Consider the following 17,058-nt stretch of genomic DNA (forward strand, 5'->3'; position numbering starts at 1 on the left):
ACAGATAGTGCCTCCAAATATTCAATACGTGAATAATGGCCGCCAACTCTAAGTCATGCACATGGTAATTCTTCTCATGAACCTTCAACTGCCGGAACGCGTAGGCAATCACCCTACCGTCTTGCATCAACATAGCACCAAGCCCAATATGTGGCGTATCACTATATACAATGTAAGACCCTGAATAGGTCGGCAACACCAATACTGGGGTTGTAGTTAATACAGTCTTGAGCTTTTGAAAGCTCGCCCCATACTCCTCAGACCATCTGAAGGGAGTACCCTTTTGGGTCATTCTAGTCATAGGTGCAACAATGGATGAGAAACCCTCTACAAAAAAGCAATAATACCCGGCCAAACAAAGAAAACTCCGAATCTCAGTAGCTGAAGACGGTCTAGGCCAACTCTGAACTGCCTCAATATTCTTTAGATCTACCTTAATCCCCTCACTAGATACCACGTGACCCGAAAATGCCACTGAATCAAGCCAAAACTCACACTTTGAGAATTTTGCATATAACTTCTTCTCCCTCAAGGTCTGGATCACAATCCTCAAATGCTACTTGTGATCCTCCCGGCTGCGGGAATACACCAAGATGTCGTCAATGAATACGATGATGAAAGAATTAAGATATGGCTGGAATACATTGTTCATTAGGTGCATAAATGTTGCTGAGGTGTTGGTCAGACCAAATGACTTCACTAGAAACTCATAATGGCCATACTGAATCTAGAAAGCAGTCTTCGAAATGTACGAATCCTGAATCCAGAAAGCAGTCTTTGAAATGTCTGAATCCTGATGATACCTTAACCTTAAATCAATCTTCGAGAATACTCTAGTAACCTGAAGCTGGTCAAATAAGTCATCAATGCGCGGTAGTAGACACCTATTCTTGACTGTAACTTTGTTCAGCTTCCTATAATCGATGCAAATCCTTATAGTACCATGCTTCTTCTTCACAAACAAAACTAGAGCACCCCAAGACGAGATACTCGATCAGATTAAACCCTTATCAAGCAACTCTTCTAACTGCTTCTTTAACTCATTCAACTCCACTGGTGCCATACGATATAGTGGAAAAGAAATAGGTTGAGTGTCCGGCACCAGGTCAATACTAAAATCGATGTCCCTATCGGGCAACACACCCGATAGGTCTGCTGGGAACACATCTATGAAATCTCTCACTACCAAAACTGACTCAACGGTAGGAGTATCAGCACTAACATCCCTCACAAAGGCTAGATATGCCTCACACCCCTTCTCAACCATTCGTTGTGCCTTAAGAAAGGACACAACCCTGCTAGGAACATAATCCAATGTACCCCTCCACTCCAACCGCGACAAACCTCGAAGAGCCAATGTCACGGCCTTGGCGTGACAGTCCAAAATAGCATGATAGGGCGACAACTAGTCCATGCCTAAGATCACATTGAAGTCTACCATATTGAGTACCAATAGATCAACTCCGGTCTTATAACCACCAATAGTGACTAAACACGACTGATAAACACGGGCTACAACAAAAAAATCTCTCATAGGCGTGGACACATATACAATAGCACTCAAAGAATCACGTGATATAGCCAAATACAGAGCAAAGTAAGATGACACATATGAATAAGTGGGGCCCGGATCAAATAAAACTGAGCATCCCTATGACATACCGGAGCAATACCTATGATGACTGTGTCTGATGCGACCGAGTCCGTCCTACCCGAAAAAGCATAGAATCTAGCATGGCCTCCCCCTCTAGGGAGACCTCTACCCACCTGAGCTCCACCCCTAGCTGGCGGTGCAGGTGGAGCGGCAACTGGAGCAGCAACCATGGCATGTGAACCTTGTGGACTTTGTGGAGTCCGTGGAGCCTGTGTAGTCTGTGGAGATACCCTCTCCTAAGTTTGGGATAGTCCCTCACCATATGTTTGTTATTGCCACACTCAAAACAAGCTCTCGGTGGGCGTGGCTGCTGAAACTGACTCTGGCCTAGTCGGTTGGATTGACCACTAAAGGCACTCCGTGCAGGAGGTGTATTGGGCATTGCTGAGCAAAATGGGCAACTTGAGACCTCAGAATAGTAGGATCACATAGAAGCTGGAAGTGCTGAATGAACTGGGTGGCTTACATAGCCTCTGCCATGATGGGCTGCAACCAGAGCGCAGGCACCACTATATCCTCCAGAATCTCGAGACCTTTTGGCCTCCATGTCCTCTGTCACATGGCCCTGCATACCCTCAAACCTCCGTGCAATCTCTACCACCTGCTGAAATGGAGCATCCGTCTCCAACTCTCGAGCCATGCTGAATCTAATACCATAGTTGAGCCCCTCGATAAATCTACGGACTCGCTCTTTGACTGTAGAAACCAAGGCAGGTGCATGTTGGGACAACTCACTAAATCTGATAGCATACTCTGACACTAACATAGTCCCCTGACACAGTTGCTTAAACTCTATGTGCCATGCATCTTGAAGGGTCTGGGAAACAAACTCTCTCAAGAAAATATCTAAAAACTGAGCCCAATTAAGTGGGGTTGCACTAGCTCTCCTACCATTTTCATAAGCCTGCCACCACCGATATGCTGCTCCTGATAGCTGGAATATAGTGAAAGCAATTCCGCTCACCTCTACAATACCCATGGTACGGAGAATGCGGTGGCACTTCTCTAGAAAACCATACTCATCCTCGGTAATTGTGCCACTAAAAGTAGGAGGGTCATACTTCTTTAACCTCTCAAGTCTCCTCTGCTCCTCCTCAGATGCCTTTGGCCAAACCTCAGACTGAATCGAAATAACGGGTTGTGTTGGCATGACACTCAAAACCTGATCAATGTGGACACGCTACTCTGGAGTACAGGCCGCGGGAGTCTGAGCTCCTCCCCCAGCCTAAGTTGTAGTTAGTGCAAGGGGAATCAATCTCACCTCAGCTAGAGTGCCGAACTTGCTCAAAAACTATACGAGGGTCTCTTGAAGTTCAGGGGCGATAACAGGCACCTAGGGTCCCTGTCCCCAAATCGGAGCTACTGGTGGCTCCTCAGTCGTTGCTCGGGCAAGTGCTTTAGCTGCAGCACGTTCCTTTCCTTGGCCTTTTCCCCAGCCCCAACCCCAGCCTCGCGCGGCTTTAGCAGGGGATGCAGTGTCTGATCATCTGATCTAGCAGTGCATGTCCTCACCATCTGTGAGAGAATAGAAAGACAAAGACTCAGATTTTGAAATCAACAAATTCGCATGATAAGGAATCAAAGAAGTGGAATTTCCTAACAGTTCCATAGCCTCTCGAAGATAAGTACAGACGTATTCGTACCGATCAGCAAGACTCTACTAAACTTGCTTATGACTCTTTACACCTATAAACCTAGAGCTCTGATACCAACTTGTCACGATCCCAAAATCCCACCTACGGTAGTCGTGATAAAACCTAGTCTCTAAGACTAGGTAAGCCTATAATTCATTAATAGCTTAACAGAAATGACAAACCAAGATAATAAAATAAATTGACAAAGCTCATAATAACTCCAAAAAGGAACATCAGTAACAAGATCCCAAAAATCAGTGAAATTGAGTCATAAGCTCTACAAAATGTACTAAAATCTCTAATACAACACTGTCTGATAATAGGATAAACAGTAGAAAAGGAAATGATAAAGGGTGACTCTGAGTCCTGCAAGTGTCGAGGAGGTATACCTCGAAGTCTCCGGAAATAACTGTACGATCGCTGGCGTCCAGCACAAGTAGATGTACCTGGATCTGCACACAAATGTGCAGAAGCGTAGCATGAGTACACTACAACGGTACCCAGTAAGTATCAAGCCTAACCTCGGTAGAGTAGTGACGAGGCCAGGTCTGGATACCTACTAGGACAAGAAATCTAAACTGAGTATAATATAGTCTAATAATGGAAAGCGTAGAAATAAATGACAATAAAGAAGTACAATAATGTAAGCTAACAATGGAATTTAAGACGGCAAGGGCAACAAGTGATGAACACTTGATAAGAAAAGCAAGTAATCAAATACGCGCAAATACAAGTAAGACAAATGATGAAATAACAAGAACTATTCAACCAACAAGCCTTTTTTAACGTAGAATGTGCAACAAAAATCACAACCGAGGTACCACACCTCATAATCTCATTTAACAAGTCACAATCACAATCTTCCTTATATCACCGCGTGAGCCTTTGTATTTATTTTGAAAATATTTTTTTTGAAATAGCTACACGCATTTTAGCCCCCTTATCTCACCGTGTGGCTTCCAGTAATTCCCTTACTATCAACACGCGTATAAATCCCACCTTATCTCACCGCATGCGTATCAACCCCTATCCTTATATCACCGCATGTGTATCAATATCACAACATAATAGTCAACTTGCACCACACGTGCCCATATGCCAAAATACTTGCCAAAATCAATAATACCAATGTTCCACAACATGTAGCCCACGAATCAATCCCAACATGTACAAGAATTTAAATAATAACAAGAATGAATGAGAATTATGCAAAACGGAAAGATATCTCAATAATCAAAGCTTCAACCTCAATGTGATAATAGTTTCCATAACTTCAACTTCAATAACTAAAAATGAAGGTGTTTCCACAAAATGACAACTTCCAATCCAAGTGTATAACAAAATCTTAACAACGAAAAGATGGTATGAAATAGCAACTACGTCTAATGCATAAGAATAATTCAACACGAAGAGATATCATGAAATAACAACTTCAAATAAGAATAATTCAACAATAAAAGAGGCACATGACAATAAGAGAGGTAACAACAACAATTAAGGCATATAAGAGCATGTTTGCCAATAAAGGATAGAACATGTGATAAAACATCAAGTAAAACATGTAAAACCAATTCAACAATGGATGATATAACATGATATGATAATTTCCAATTGAGTGCATGAAAGAGCCTAGGAGTCTAAATCGGTCAAAATACCACATATAAGCCCATATAGACACTCGTCACCTCATGTACACGTGTTCCACATAATTCAAATAATACAATCAACCCAAATCCTAAGGGGTAGTTCCCCCCCCCCCCACCCACAAAGTTAAACAAGATACTTACCTCAACTAGACCAAATCAATCATAAAAATAGCTTTTCCCCTAAAATTCACCTCTGCACGGCTCAAATCTAACCAAAAATGACTTAATAACATCAGACAATGCAAAACAAACTAGTTATGATTAAAAAAGCTATGATCTTTATATAATTCCCCAAAATTCAACCCCGGTCCATACCCGAGTCCAATGGTAGATCCCGACTACCCATAACCCCACGAGTCCATATATGTATTTTGTTTTCAAATCCGAGTCTAAACGATTCTCAAATCCCAAATTTTTATTTTTTAAAACTTGGGCAAAATTTCCCTAATCCTTATTTATTCTCATAAATTTGGCATTAAAATTCATATATAATCATAAAATATAGTTGAAAATTGATTAAAACTACTTACCCAATGATTCTAGATAAATATCCTCTCTCCAAATCGCCTCGTGCCGAGTCTAGGGTTCTAAAATGAGAGAAAATAAGGTGAAATCCCGACTCCCAGACCTTTTGGTCAGCTGCAGATGTCACAATTGCGACAATATAACGACCCAATCGGTCATTTTGAGCATTTGTACTTCACTCGGTATTTTGAGGGCATGCGTAGCTTCGTATGATGTATTATGACTTGTGTGAATCGTCGGTTTTGGTTTTCAGGTTATTCGGAAGTGATTTGGAAAAATGAATTCATGTCTGAAGCTTTAAGTTGGAAGAGTTGACCAAGTTTGACTTTTGTGAATTTGACCCCGGAACAGAGTTTTGATGGTTCCATTAGGTCTGGATGGTGACTTTGGACTCGGGTGTATGCCAGGATTTGCATTTGGATATTTCTAGAAGGATTCGGCACTAATTGGCGAAAGTGGAAACTTTGAAGGTTTAGAAAGTTCACAAGTTTGACCGGGAGTTGACTTTGATGGTATCGGATTCGGATTGTGGTCTTGGGAATTGAAATAGCTTCGCTATGTCATTTGGGACTTGTGTGCAAAATTTGAGTTAATTCCGAGTTGATTTAATATGTTTCGGCGCGAGTTTTGGAAGTTGAAAGTTCAAAGTTCATTAATTTTGATTTGAGGTGTGATTCATCATTTCGATGTTGTTATGCATGATTTGAGGCCTCGAGTAGGTTCGTGTTTTGTTATTGAACTTGTTGGTATATTTGGACGGGGTTCCGAGGGGATCGGGTGAGTTTTGGACGAGGTTCGGACCATTTCGTCGCATGTTGCACTTGGCTAAGGCTGTTGGTTCTAGTGTGGCTGCATCTACGGACAATTGGTCATAGAAGCAACTTCGCAGATACGGGGTTTTCTTTGCAGAAGCGAGAAGGGACAGCTGGGCGTAAAGATCGCAGTGCGGGTGCTTAGGCGCATCTGCGCGACCGCAGGTGCGGTTTAATGTGTGCAGGAGTGCGATCGCAGAAGCGGGTATCAGATCGCAGAAGCGATGGTTGCTGGTTCAGGGATGTTTTACAAAAGTGAAACAGGTACTGCAGAAGCAGGGGTCGCGGATGCGACGATTTGATCACAGATGCGATAACCGCTGGGCAAGCCTATAATTCGAGGTCTTTGGTTTCTTTCTTCATTTTTGGATCTTGGAGCTCGGTTTGGGCAACCTTGGAGAGGAATTTCACCACACGAATTGGGGTAAGCATTCTTAACTCGGTTTTGATTATATTTCATGAATCCATATTCATTTTGGAAATTGGTTGATGAATTCAAAGAGAGAAATTGGGGGTTTTGTCAAAAGTTTCATAGAGTGAACTTTCGAGTTTTGAACATCGATACGGAGTCGAATTTGAATGAAACTAGTATGGTTGGACTCATAATTGAATGGGTTGTTGGATTTTGTGAGTTTTGTCGGGTTCTGAGGTGCATACCCAGGTTTGACTTTTGGATTGATTTTGGGCTTTTGATTTAGATTTGACTTTTATCATTTGGAATCATTTCCTTGGGCTTCATTTGATGCATTTGAGTTGCTTTTGGCTAGTTTCGAGTCGTCTGGAGGTCGATATACGCGAGATGGCATTTTTGGAGCATCGCTTGTCTTGCTCGGTATTGAATTTGGCTTGTTCGAGGTAAGTAACACTTCTAAACTTGGTGTTGAGGGTATGAAACCCCGAATTAAGTGTTATGTGATTGATGTTGAGGTGACACGCATGCTAGGTGACGGGCGTGTGGGCGTGCACCATGTAAATTGTGATTTAGTCGATTCCATGGAACTGTGTAGCTATCTTATCTAGGGGTGGGCGTCGGTCGGTTCGGTCGGTTAGTATAAAAGTACGGTTCGGTTTATCGGTTTTTGCTTTTGTAATATTAATAACCAAACCAAACCAAAGTATTTACGGTTCAGTGCGGTTTCAAGGTTCGGTTAGATTATTTCCGATTTATTTTTTTGGTTATTAACAGTGCAAGATTTGTATGTGTTGACTCATATAGACCTCCGAGCTGAATAAATACCAACAATAGGAGCATAACCATTAAAACTTAGCTGATCGAACAACACTAAAAAGAGCGTCTTCTACTACTGGAGAAGTTCGAAAGCATGGTATTGCAGAAGGGTCACCACGGCCCAAATGAATGATTGGCTTCCTCGCATTCTCTTCTTTAAGATTTTCCATTATTGTTTCAAGAATTGATTGAATTGAAAGCAATGATTTTTCCTTTAAATCTCCATTGTTGAAACCAAAACTTCGATTTTTCAGTTTAACCGAAAACCGAAACACCAAAATCGTTAACCGCACCGAATACCAAAATTTAATAATTTATAAACCGCACACCGATCGAATAACTGATTAAACCAACAAAGAAAAACCGAAATTTACGGTTCGACCGGTTTTTTTGATTCGGCCGGTATTATACCCATCCCTAATCTTATCTAAATATTTTTACTGTACTATATGTGTTAGAGCACTTGAGCTGTAATTCATGCTAGAAATCATGTTTAGGCTATATGCTTATACTATTAGGACCCACAGTGGTCGTTCTTTGCTGTTGAGTTACTTGCTTAATTGCAGTTATTTACTCAGTAACATTCATCATTTCATATCATATCTCAGTCTCTGTTATCATATACTGCCACATCTTATATCATTGATTAGGGCTGCTTAGCATGAGTGTTGTGAGCCCGAGAGACTGGAGAGATTGATGACTGAGTGAGGTTGAAGGCCTGTTGTGAGTAATATTTATGGGATCTGGCTGTACGCCGTAGCAAACTATATTGATTCATGCCAGGATTTGGCTTATTATAGCGCTTGGGCTGGATCGGCCCCTCCGGAGCCTGCACATCCACAGTGGGCGAAATTGCTAGCAATTATTTGCATTTGTGTTGGATCTGCCCTGGTTTATTTGCATTGGGCTGGATCTGCCTAGTTTATTTGCATTTTGGTTCATTTGCATTGGGCTGGATCTGCCTTGGTTTATTGCATTTGGGCTGGATCTACCCCGTACAGTACTGAGTGACTGAGTGTGCCGAGTATTGAAACATGATGAGTGAGAATACGGGACAGTGAGATTGAGTACTCTAAGAGTGTGACTGCATGAGTCCATCAATGAGATGCATGCGTACTAGAGATACATGCATAGACGTGCATTTCCTTCTACTACTCAATTTTGGTGACATTCATGATTTCACCGGTATATTGACATATAGGCATAGAGATGCATTTTCCTCATACTATCTGAAAATGAAACATCTTATTTATTGCTGAAAGGTTTTTATTTTTGGGAAAAATCATAGTTTCAAACTTACTCATATGTTTTTGGTGTTTTCGGTGAAAGTTTTGGGATTTACTATTATACTTGAAAAGCATGCCTATCTTTCCGTAACTGTGAGCTAGTTGAACATCTTACCTCTGAATTATTTTCATGTACCATTTTATTATATTGTTATGATTGTTGTTGGCTATTGGAGTTGGACTCTGACCCTTGTCCCAGCTCGTCACTACTTTCAACCTAAGGTTAGGTTTGTTACTTATTAAGTACATAGGGTCGGTTGTACTCATACTACACTTCTGCACCTTGCGTGCAGATGTTTGATGTTGATGTTGCTGCGTACGGAGGGAGCTAGATCAGAAGATGTACCCGCGTTCCGGTTATGGCCATCACTAGTTCTTGGTAGCATTAGATTCGAATTCTATTCATTTACACTTCAAATAGATGTTGTAATTATTTCAATTCAGCTTTTGTAAAAAAATCTAAATGTTAGACGCTCATGATTTGTACTATTGGTCCTTGGGGAGAAGTATAAAATTTAGTTACCTCATCTTTGACTCACATCAGTATTATTATATTGGGTTTTATAGTTAATTGGCTTACCTAGTGTAACGACCTGATCGGTAGTTTTTAGCAATTGCACTACGCTGGGTAGTTTGGGGGCACGAGTAGCCACGTATGACGTATTATGACTTGTGTGAATTGTCGGCGTTAGTTTTCAGGTGTTTCGAAACTTGGTTGGAAGAATGAATTTCATTGTTGAAGCTTTAAGTTGGAAGAGTTGATCAAGTTTGACTTTTTAGTATTCGACCTCGGATCGAGGTTTTGATGATTTTGTTAGGTCCGGATGGTGATTTTGGACTCGGGTATATGGCCGGATTTGCATTTGGATAATTCTAGAAGGTTTCGGCACTAATTGGCGAAAGTTAAAAATTTGAAGGTTTGAAAATGTTCATAGGTTTGACCGAGGTTTGACTTTATTCATATCGGGGCCGGATTTCGATTCCTGAAGTTATAGTAGGTCCGTTATGTTATTTATGACTTGTGTGCCAAATTTGAGATCAATTCAAGGTGTTTAGGCTTGTTTGCCGTTAACTTTGAATTTTGGAAGTTCATTAACTTCATTAAGTCGATTTGAGGTACGATTTATGATTTTAATGTTGTTAAGTTGGATTTGAAACATCGAGTAGGTCTGCGTTATGATTTGGAACTTGCCTACAAAATTCGGGGTCATTCGGAGTTGGTTTGATAGTATTCGGATGCTTGGTTGTAATTCTAGAAGTTCTTGAGTTATCCCTTCAAATTTCATGCGTGTTGATGTCCGATTCATGGTTTTTTGGTGATTTGATCGCGCGAGCAAGTTCACATGATGTTTCTAGACTTGTGTGGATATTTGGCGTGGAGCCCCGAGAGCTTGGGTGAGTTTCGAGGTGGTTTCAGACTGATTTTAGGCCATTTTTAGTTGCTGATTTTTGGCTACAGAGGTGTACATTGTGATAGCATGTATTTGGACGCGATAGCGAAGAGAAAAATAGGAAAAATGGAGCGGTGAATCACGATTGCGGAAGACTTCACGCGATTGAATAGAAAAAAAATCTCTGCTACACTGATCCGACTTTGGAAGCTTATAACTTGTAATCTATAAGGAATTTGGAGATGATCCAAAACTGAAAGTTGTAGCCCTTTGTATCTAGTTTTCAAAAAATTAAACTGTTTGTCATTTGGAGTTTTGTAAAAAATGTTATGGCTAATATACTACAGGCTATCTGAGAAGAGTTGGGAAGGGTTAAATGGAAGTCGTGATCGCGGGGATATGGCCGCGATCTTATAGGGAAAAAATTGTCCTACAAAATTTTGTAATCACGATCGCGAGGTTTGTAACCGCGATCGTGAAGGGTACCCCTGGAACAGTGTATAAAGTACTATATTTTGAAGGTTTCGGACATTTTTTCATATTTGGAGCTATAGAGCTCGGATTGAGACGATGTTTGAAGCAATGTTTACCATATGGATTGGGGTAAGTGTTCTCCACTCATTTTTCATTATATTTTGTGATTCTATCTTCGTTTTTGGCAATTGGATTATGAATTTTAAAGAGAAATTGAGGATTTTAGCCTAAAGTTTCATAGAGTGATCTTTTGAGTTTTGAACATCGATTTAGAGTTGGACTTGAGTGAAACTAGTATGGTTGGACTCGTAATTGAATGGTTTGTCGGATTTTATAAGTTTCATAAGGATCCGAGGCACGGGCCCGGGTTTGACGTTTTGGCCGATTTTGGGCTTTTGTAAGGATTCGACCTTTATTATTTGGAATTATTTCCTTAGGCATTAATTGATGTATTTGAGTTGATTTTGGCTAGTTTCGAGCCGTTCGGAGGTCGGTGCATGCGGGATGGAATTTTTGGAGCATCGTTTGGCTTGCTCGGTATTGGATTTGGCTTGTTCAAGGTAAGTAACACTTCAAAACTTGGAGTTGAGGGTATGAACCTTGATTATACATATTATGTGATTTGTTTGGAGGTGACGCACATGCTAGGTGATGAGTGTGTACCGTAGAAATTGAGACTCGGTCAATTCTATAGAGCTGCGTAGCCAATTAACATGTATTTTCCATGTATTTTGCATGTGTTAGAGAAACTGAGTTGTGACGCATGTTAGAAATCATGCTTAGGCAAATGCTGGTATTATTGGGACCCACTGAGGTCATTCCTGCTGTCAAATTATATGTTTAAATTGTAATTTCGTACTCAGCCATGTTCATTAATTGCATATCATATGTCAGTCTCTGTTTCTACTTATTGATACATCATATCATCATTTTGAGCTAGTTTCATGACATTGTGAGCCCGAGAGACTGGAGAGATTGATGACTGAGTGAGGCCGAGGGCCTGATTGTAAGTGATATTTATGGGATCGGGTTGCACGCCGCAGCATGTTTTATTAATTTATGCCTGAATTTTGGCTTATTATAGTGCTTGGGCTGAAGGAGCCCCTCCGGAGTCTACACACCCATAGTGAGCGCAGTTGATATTATATTGAGGGATGGATCTTGCCTAATTATTTATGCGGAGGGATGGATCTTCCTTGGGCATGGATCTTGCCTAATTATTTATATTGAGGGATGGATCTTCCCTGGGCTGGATTGGCCCTATACAGTACTGAGTGACTGCATGTCATTTACCATATATATATATATATATATATATTTGGGATGGATCTTCCCTGGGTTGGATTGGCCATATACGGTACTGAGTGACTGTGCGCAAGTTTTCATTTATATTTGGGCTGAATCTGCCTTGTACAGTGCCGAGTAACTGAGCGTGCAGAATATTGAGCGTGATGAGTGAAAATGCGAGACAGTGAGATTGGGTACTCTGAGAGTGTGAGTACATGAGTTCATCACTGTGTTGTATTGCATTAGACATGCATACTTGATGTGTTGGCATAGAGAAGTATTTTTCCTCATGCCATCTGATAATGGAATTTCTTATTTGTTGTTAAAATTTTTGAGAAAAATCATAGATTTCAGACTTACTCATATTTTCAGTGATTTTGGCAAAAGATTTGAGTTTTACTGTTATACTTGAAAATAAAATGTTTATTTTTCGGAATTGTATACGAGCTGAATATTTATTTATTGAGTTATTTCTTGTACCATCTTTATTATACTATTATGAACTGTTGCTAGTTATTGGAGTTAGACTCTGACCTTTGTCCCAGCTCGTCACTACTTTCAACCTAAGGTTAGGTTTGTTATTTATTGAGTACATGGTGTCCGTTGTACTCATACTACACTTCTGCACCTTGCATGCAGATTTTGGACGCTGATGTTGCTGTATATGACAGAAGCTAGCATTGAAGACATACATGCATTCCAGTTACAGCTGCCTCTTGTTCATGGTAGCCCTAGACTTATGAAAATCTGTTTATGTACATTCGGACAGATGATGTAGTTATTTCATAACAGTTTTGTAAACTCTAAATCTTAAAAGCTCATGATTTGTACTACCAGTCCTTGGGAATTCTTGTATAACAGTTCATTTGTCTTATCATTTCTTCTCTTAATAAATATCATTTGAACTGGTTTATTGTTAACTGGCTTACCTAGCGGGTTGGGTTAGGTGCCTTCACGTCTAGATGGATTTTGGGTTGTGACAAGGTGGTATCAGAGCTCTAGGTTCATAGGTTCTACAAGTCATGAGCAAGTGTCTAGTAGAGTCTTGCGGATCGATATGATGACGTCCATACCTATCTTCGAGAGGCTACAGGGCAATTAGGATAAACTTCCCATCTTTCTTTCCTTATTGTGCGGCATTGATTCAGCTTGAAACATAACTCTTTGAATTCCCTCCACACATTCGTATACACATGTGAGCGCTCGGTATCAGTTGTGCATCGCTGGCTTGTGATTCCATGAATGAGGTGTGAGGTGTGATTTTGGTGCGCTGATGATGGGCCATTCTGGAGGACTTGAGGCCGGGTTTTGACTGCAGCTTGAGCACGGGGATTTCAGTTATGTGAGCACATGTTTTTGGACTTATATGTCCGGTAGTGTCCCTATGACTAGAATTTGTGACTCGATGAGTGGCTGGATGGCTATATGATGAGCATGATATGACTGCGGAATGTGTTCAGATGATTTGATTGTGATGAGAATAGTTTGCTTGAGATGTAAAAAGGAATATTGGGTGCTAGATTATTGTCTTGGTGTGACGTATAGTCTCGAGTTAAGAGTGTGTTGAAAGATTTTTCATGTTGATTAATTGTTGAACGAAGTAGATTTTCATGTCTTGTTGTGAGTTCAGACTCAGCAAGATTTAGTGATGGCGTAGTATTTGTGACCGCAAAAGGGTATAGCAAGATGCCAATTTGAGGCCAAGCAGGTGAGTTATCTCATGTGGAGTAATCTATGAAGGTGTGATCCTTATAATGTTGTGTGGAGAGTTTCTTTTCTACCAGCGGGGTATATGTGTTGAGATTTGAATTTGAATTTGGTTGAGAAAGTCGACTTGACCGCCACGTGGATGTACGTGAGCTTAGTAAATGATTCGAGGTACTATATGGTTTATGTTATGTGAGCTTATGAAGGATTTAGTTAAATCTCCCTGCGGTATTATGGTAATAATAGAGTATGGGTATTGCGAGTTATCGAGTGTTTTGATCTATGGCTTTGAGACAAGTGGGGGAGTCTGTTATCACCGATTTGATTGGGTGGTTATGTGTTGTACTGGTTTCGATTTGAGGCATACTTCTAAATCATATATGACAAGCAGAGGTGGAGAGCAAGGATGACTCGAGTAAAGGAATTTCTGGATACTGGATATGTTACACTTTATGGGTATATGGAAATCATGGAATGAGTTGAGTTGTTATTCGTGACGGATGTAGTGTGCACGGTGTATGAATTTGCTTGGTTGCATTAAGGCAAAATTACTTCTTTGGGGTGTTGTTGTTCAAATTGAGCATAGGCAGCTCGGCCCGTTTGGACGGTGCAATTGAGATTTGAGTAGAGTGGATGACTCTCGAGAAAGTTCTAATGGATTCAAGATTTTTATGTAGCAATTGTGATTTTTCTTTCCAGATTGGTATATGGCTAGAATATGAGATTTGCATCGGATGGTATCAGGACTTGCAGTATTTCTATATCATTATGGATTTTACATTTCAGTATCTAAAAGGTGAAGGAAACGACTTTAGATTCACATAAGGTCTTTTCAGAGTGGGTGTTTCGGTTGTCGTACTTTTGGGGTTCTTAAGAGGGAATACAACGGCTTATGGGCCTTAGGGCGGTGTGGTTTTATGCTAGAGTCTCGTGGGGTGAGTTTTGGTTAAGGATTGTGGTGTTCTGGCAAGGGAAGTGTCCATTTGAGGGCAATTCATAAGGAACTTAGAGAAATAGAACAACTTGGTAATAGCTTGGATTAGCATGGTAATGGATATGATCGGTTCTTTGGGTATTTATGATGTGGTGAGCCTCTACAGGAGTTTAGTGGCAATGCTCTTGGGTTTTGGTGACATGCGTGACTTGGTTCAGTTAGAGGGATTCGGTTCTGATAGCTGGGTTATGTGCAAATAGATTTTAAAGTATTCTAAATGGTTTCTACCATGGTTCGAGGTGTATATTTCTGGCTGGCGTGAAGAGCGTCGTAACGACCCGACCAGTCATTTTGAGTTCAAGTGCGTCGTTCGGCAATTTGAGGCCATGAGCAGCTTCACTTAAGGTATTATGACTTGCACGCGTGGTCGAAATTGAAATTTCGGAAGTTCAGAGTTGATTTGGAAAGAAAATTCTCATTTCGAAAGCTTTAAGTTGGAAGAATTGACTAAGATTGGATTTTAGAGTAAACTGCATCGGAATCGGGATTTGAAGGTTCCAGCAGGTTTGTATGATGATTTCGGACTTGGGCGTATGTTCGGATCGGGTTTTGGATACCCCGAGAGCGTTTCGGCACCTATTGTGGAAGTTAGCATTTTGGAAGAATTTCCATAAATTTGGGTTGAAGTGCATTTCAATGTTATCAATGTCCGTTTGGGATTCCGAGTCTGGTAATAGCTCCGTATGGTGATTCCGGTATTGGGAGCGCATCCAGAAGTGGATTTGGAGGTCCGTACGTCATTTTGGAGTCGTTTGGCGAAAGTTAAAAATTTGAAGGTTTTTGAGAAGTTTGACCGGAAGTGGACTTTTTGATATCGGGGTCGGATTCTGATTTCGGAAGTTGGTAGGCCCGTAATGTCAAATGTGACTTGTGTGTAGAATTTGAGATCAATCAGACGTGATTTGATAGGTTTCAGCATCGAATGTAGAAGTTAAAATTTCTAAAGTTCACTAAGCATAGAATGGGGTACGATGCATGAATTTGACATTGATTGATGTGATTTGAAGGCTCGACTAAGTTCGTAACGTGTTTTGGGACGTGTTGGTATATTTGGTTGAGGTCCCAAGGGCCTCAGGTGGATTTCGGGTGGTTAACGAATCGAGTTTGGACTTGGAAGAAAAGATGAGGCAGCTAATATCTGGTGTGATCGAACCTACGCAAAAAGAGCCGTAGGTGCGAGCTAGTGGTCGCAAGTGCGGTTTGGGAGAAGCTGGTCAGTGACCGCAGGTGCGAAGGGTTGTCCGCACCTGCGAGGGTTGCAGATGCGGAGGTAAGCCGCAGGTGCTAGAGTGAGAGAAGAATCTGGGAGCGCAAGTGCGAGGTTATGTCCGCACCTGCGAAGGCGCAGATGCGGAAGGAAAGGCGCAGGTGCGGAGTCGAGCTAAGCAGAGGGAATGCGCAGGTGCGAGGTTTTGGCCGCACCTGCGAGACCACAGATGCGACGAAGAGTCCGCGGGTGCAGAAGTCGGGGCTGGGCAGTGTCTCTTTTAAAGCGAGGGTCTGGCTCTATCTCATTTCATTTTCGCCCATGGGAGCCGATTTTGCAGCACATTGGAGTGCCATCTTCATAAATCATAATGGGGTAAGTGTTTTCTTCACAATTTTGAGTTAAATACGTGATTATATATGGATTTAAACATGAAAATTAGTAGAAATTAAGGGGTTTTGATAGGAAACCTAGAGTTTGGTATTTTGGATTTTGTTTTACCACGAATTTGAGTATGGAATTGAGAATAAACTATATATTTGAGTTCGTAAGGTTATGGGTAAAGTTATCTTCAAAAAAAATTGGAATCCGGGCACGTAGACCCGAGGGTGATTTTATCAACTTTTCGAACGGAGGTGGAAATTGTTATAAAATGATTAATTATGAGTATTAGAGTATATTTTGATTCGGTTGCTTCATATTTGACTAGTTTTGGAGCGACGAGCATCAGTTTGAATTGTCGGAGCGGCTTTGGAGCCGGTTATGAAATTTCGGAGTAAGGTAAGTCTCCTTTCTAACCTTGTAAGAGGGAATTAACCCCATAGGTGAACTAAATTATTATGTGATTCTATTTGTGGGGGCTACATATGCACGAGGTGACGAGAGTCCGTACGTAGCTACTAACTATGCCTATGTTTGGGTAGTTTTAGGCTTACATCATGCCTTATTGCTATTGTTGTTGAATTATGACAACCACCTCTTTGATGAGGTCCACTACATCTATATATATATGCTCCGGTTACGGAGAGAACTCGCTAGTTGAGAGCTTGAGTAAATTGTAAAGAGGGAAATTGTACCACGTATTTTATACTTGTTTGTTTAATATATTTACTCTGTCTCATATTCATTCACTTCTTTATTGTACCTTATATTATTGATGGCTACAGTAAGTGTCGGAGTCGACCTCTCGTCACTACTTTTGGAGGTTAGGCGG

At 41.0% G+C, this 17,058-nt stretch overlaps 1 protein-coding gene across 1 annotated transcript; it reads right to left on the bottom strand.

Moving 5' to 3' along the window:
• Window positions 1-2,078: 2,078 nt before the first annotated feature.
• Window positions 2,079-2,804, bottom strand: LOC138897558 (uncharacterized). Its single transcript, XM_070183540.1, has one exon. It carries the CDS (start codon window positions 2,802-2,804, stop codon window positions 2,079-2,081), a length of 726 nt encoding a protein of 241 aa, XP_070039641.1.
• Window positions 2,805-17,058: the final 14,254 nt, after the last annotated feature.

This window comes from Nicotiana tomentosiformis, chromosome 8 (genome assembly GCF_000390325.3).
Source record: "Nicotiana tomentosiformis chromosome 8, ASM39032v3, whole genome shotgun sequence".
NCBI classification, from domain to species: domain Eukaryota; kingdom Viridiplantae; phylum Streptophyta; class Magnoliopsida; order Solanales; family Solanaceae; genus Nicotiana; species Nicotiana tomentosiformis.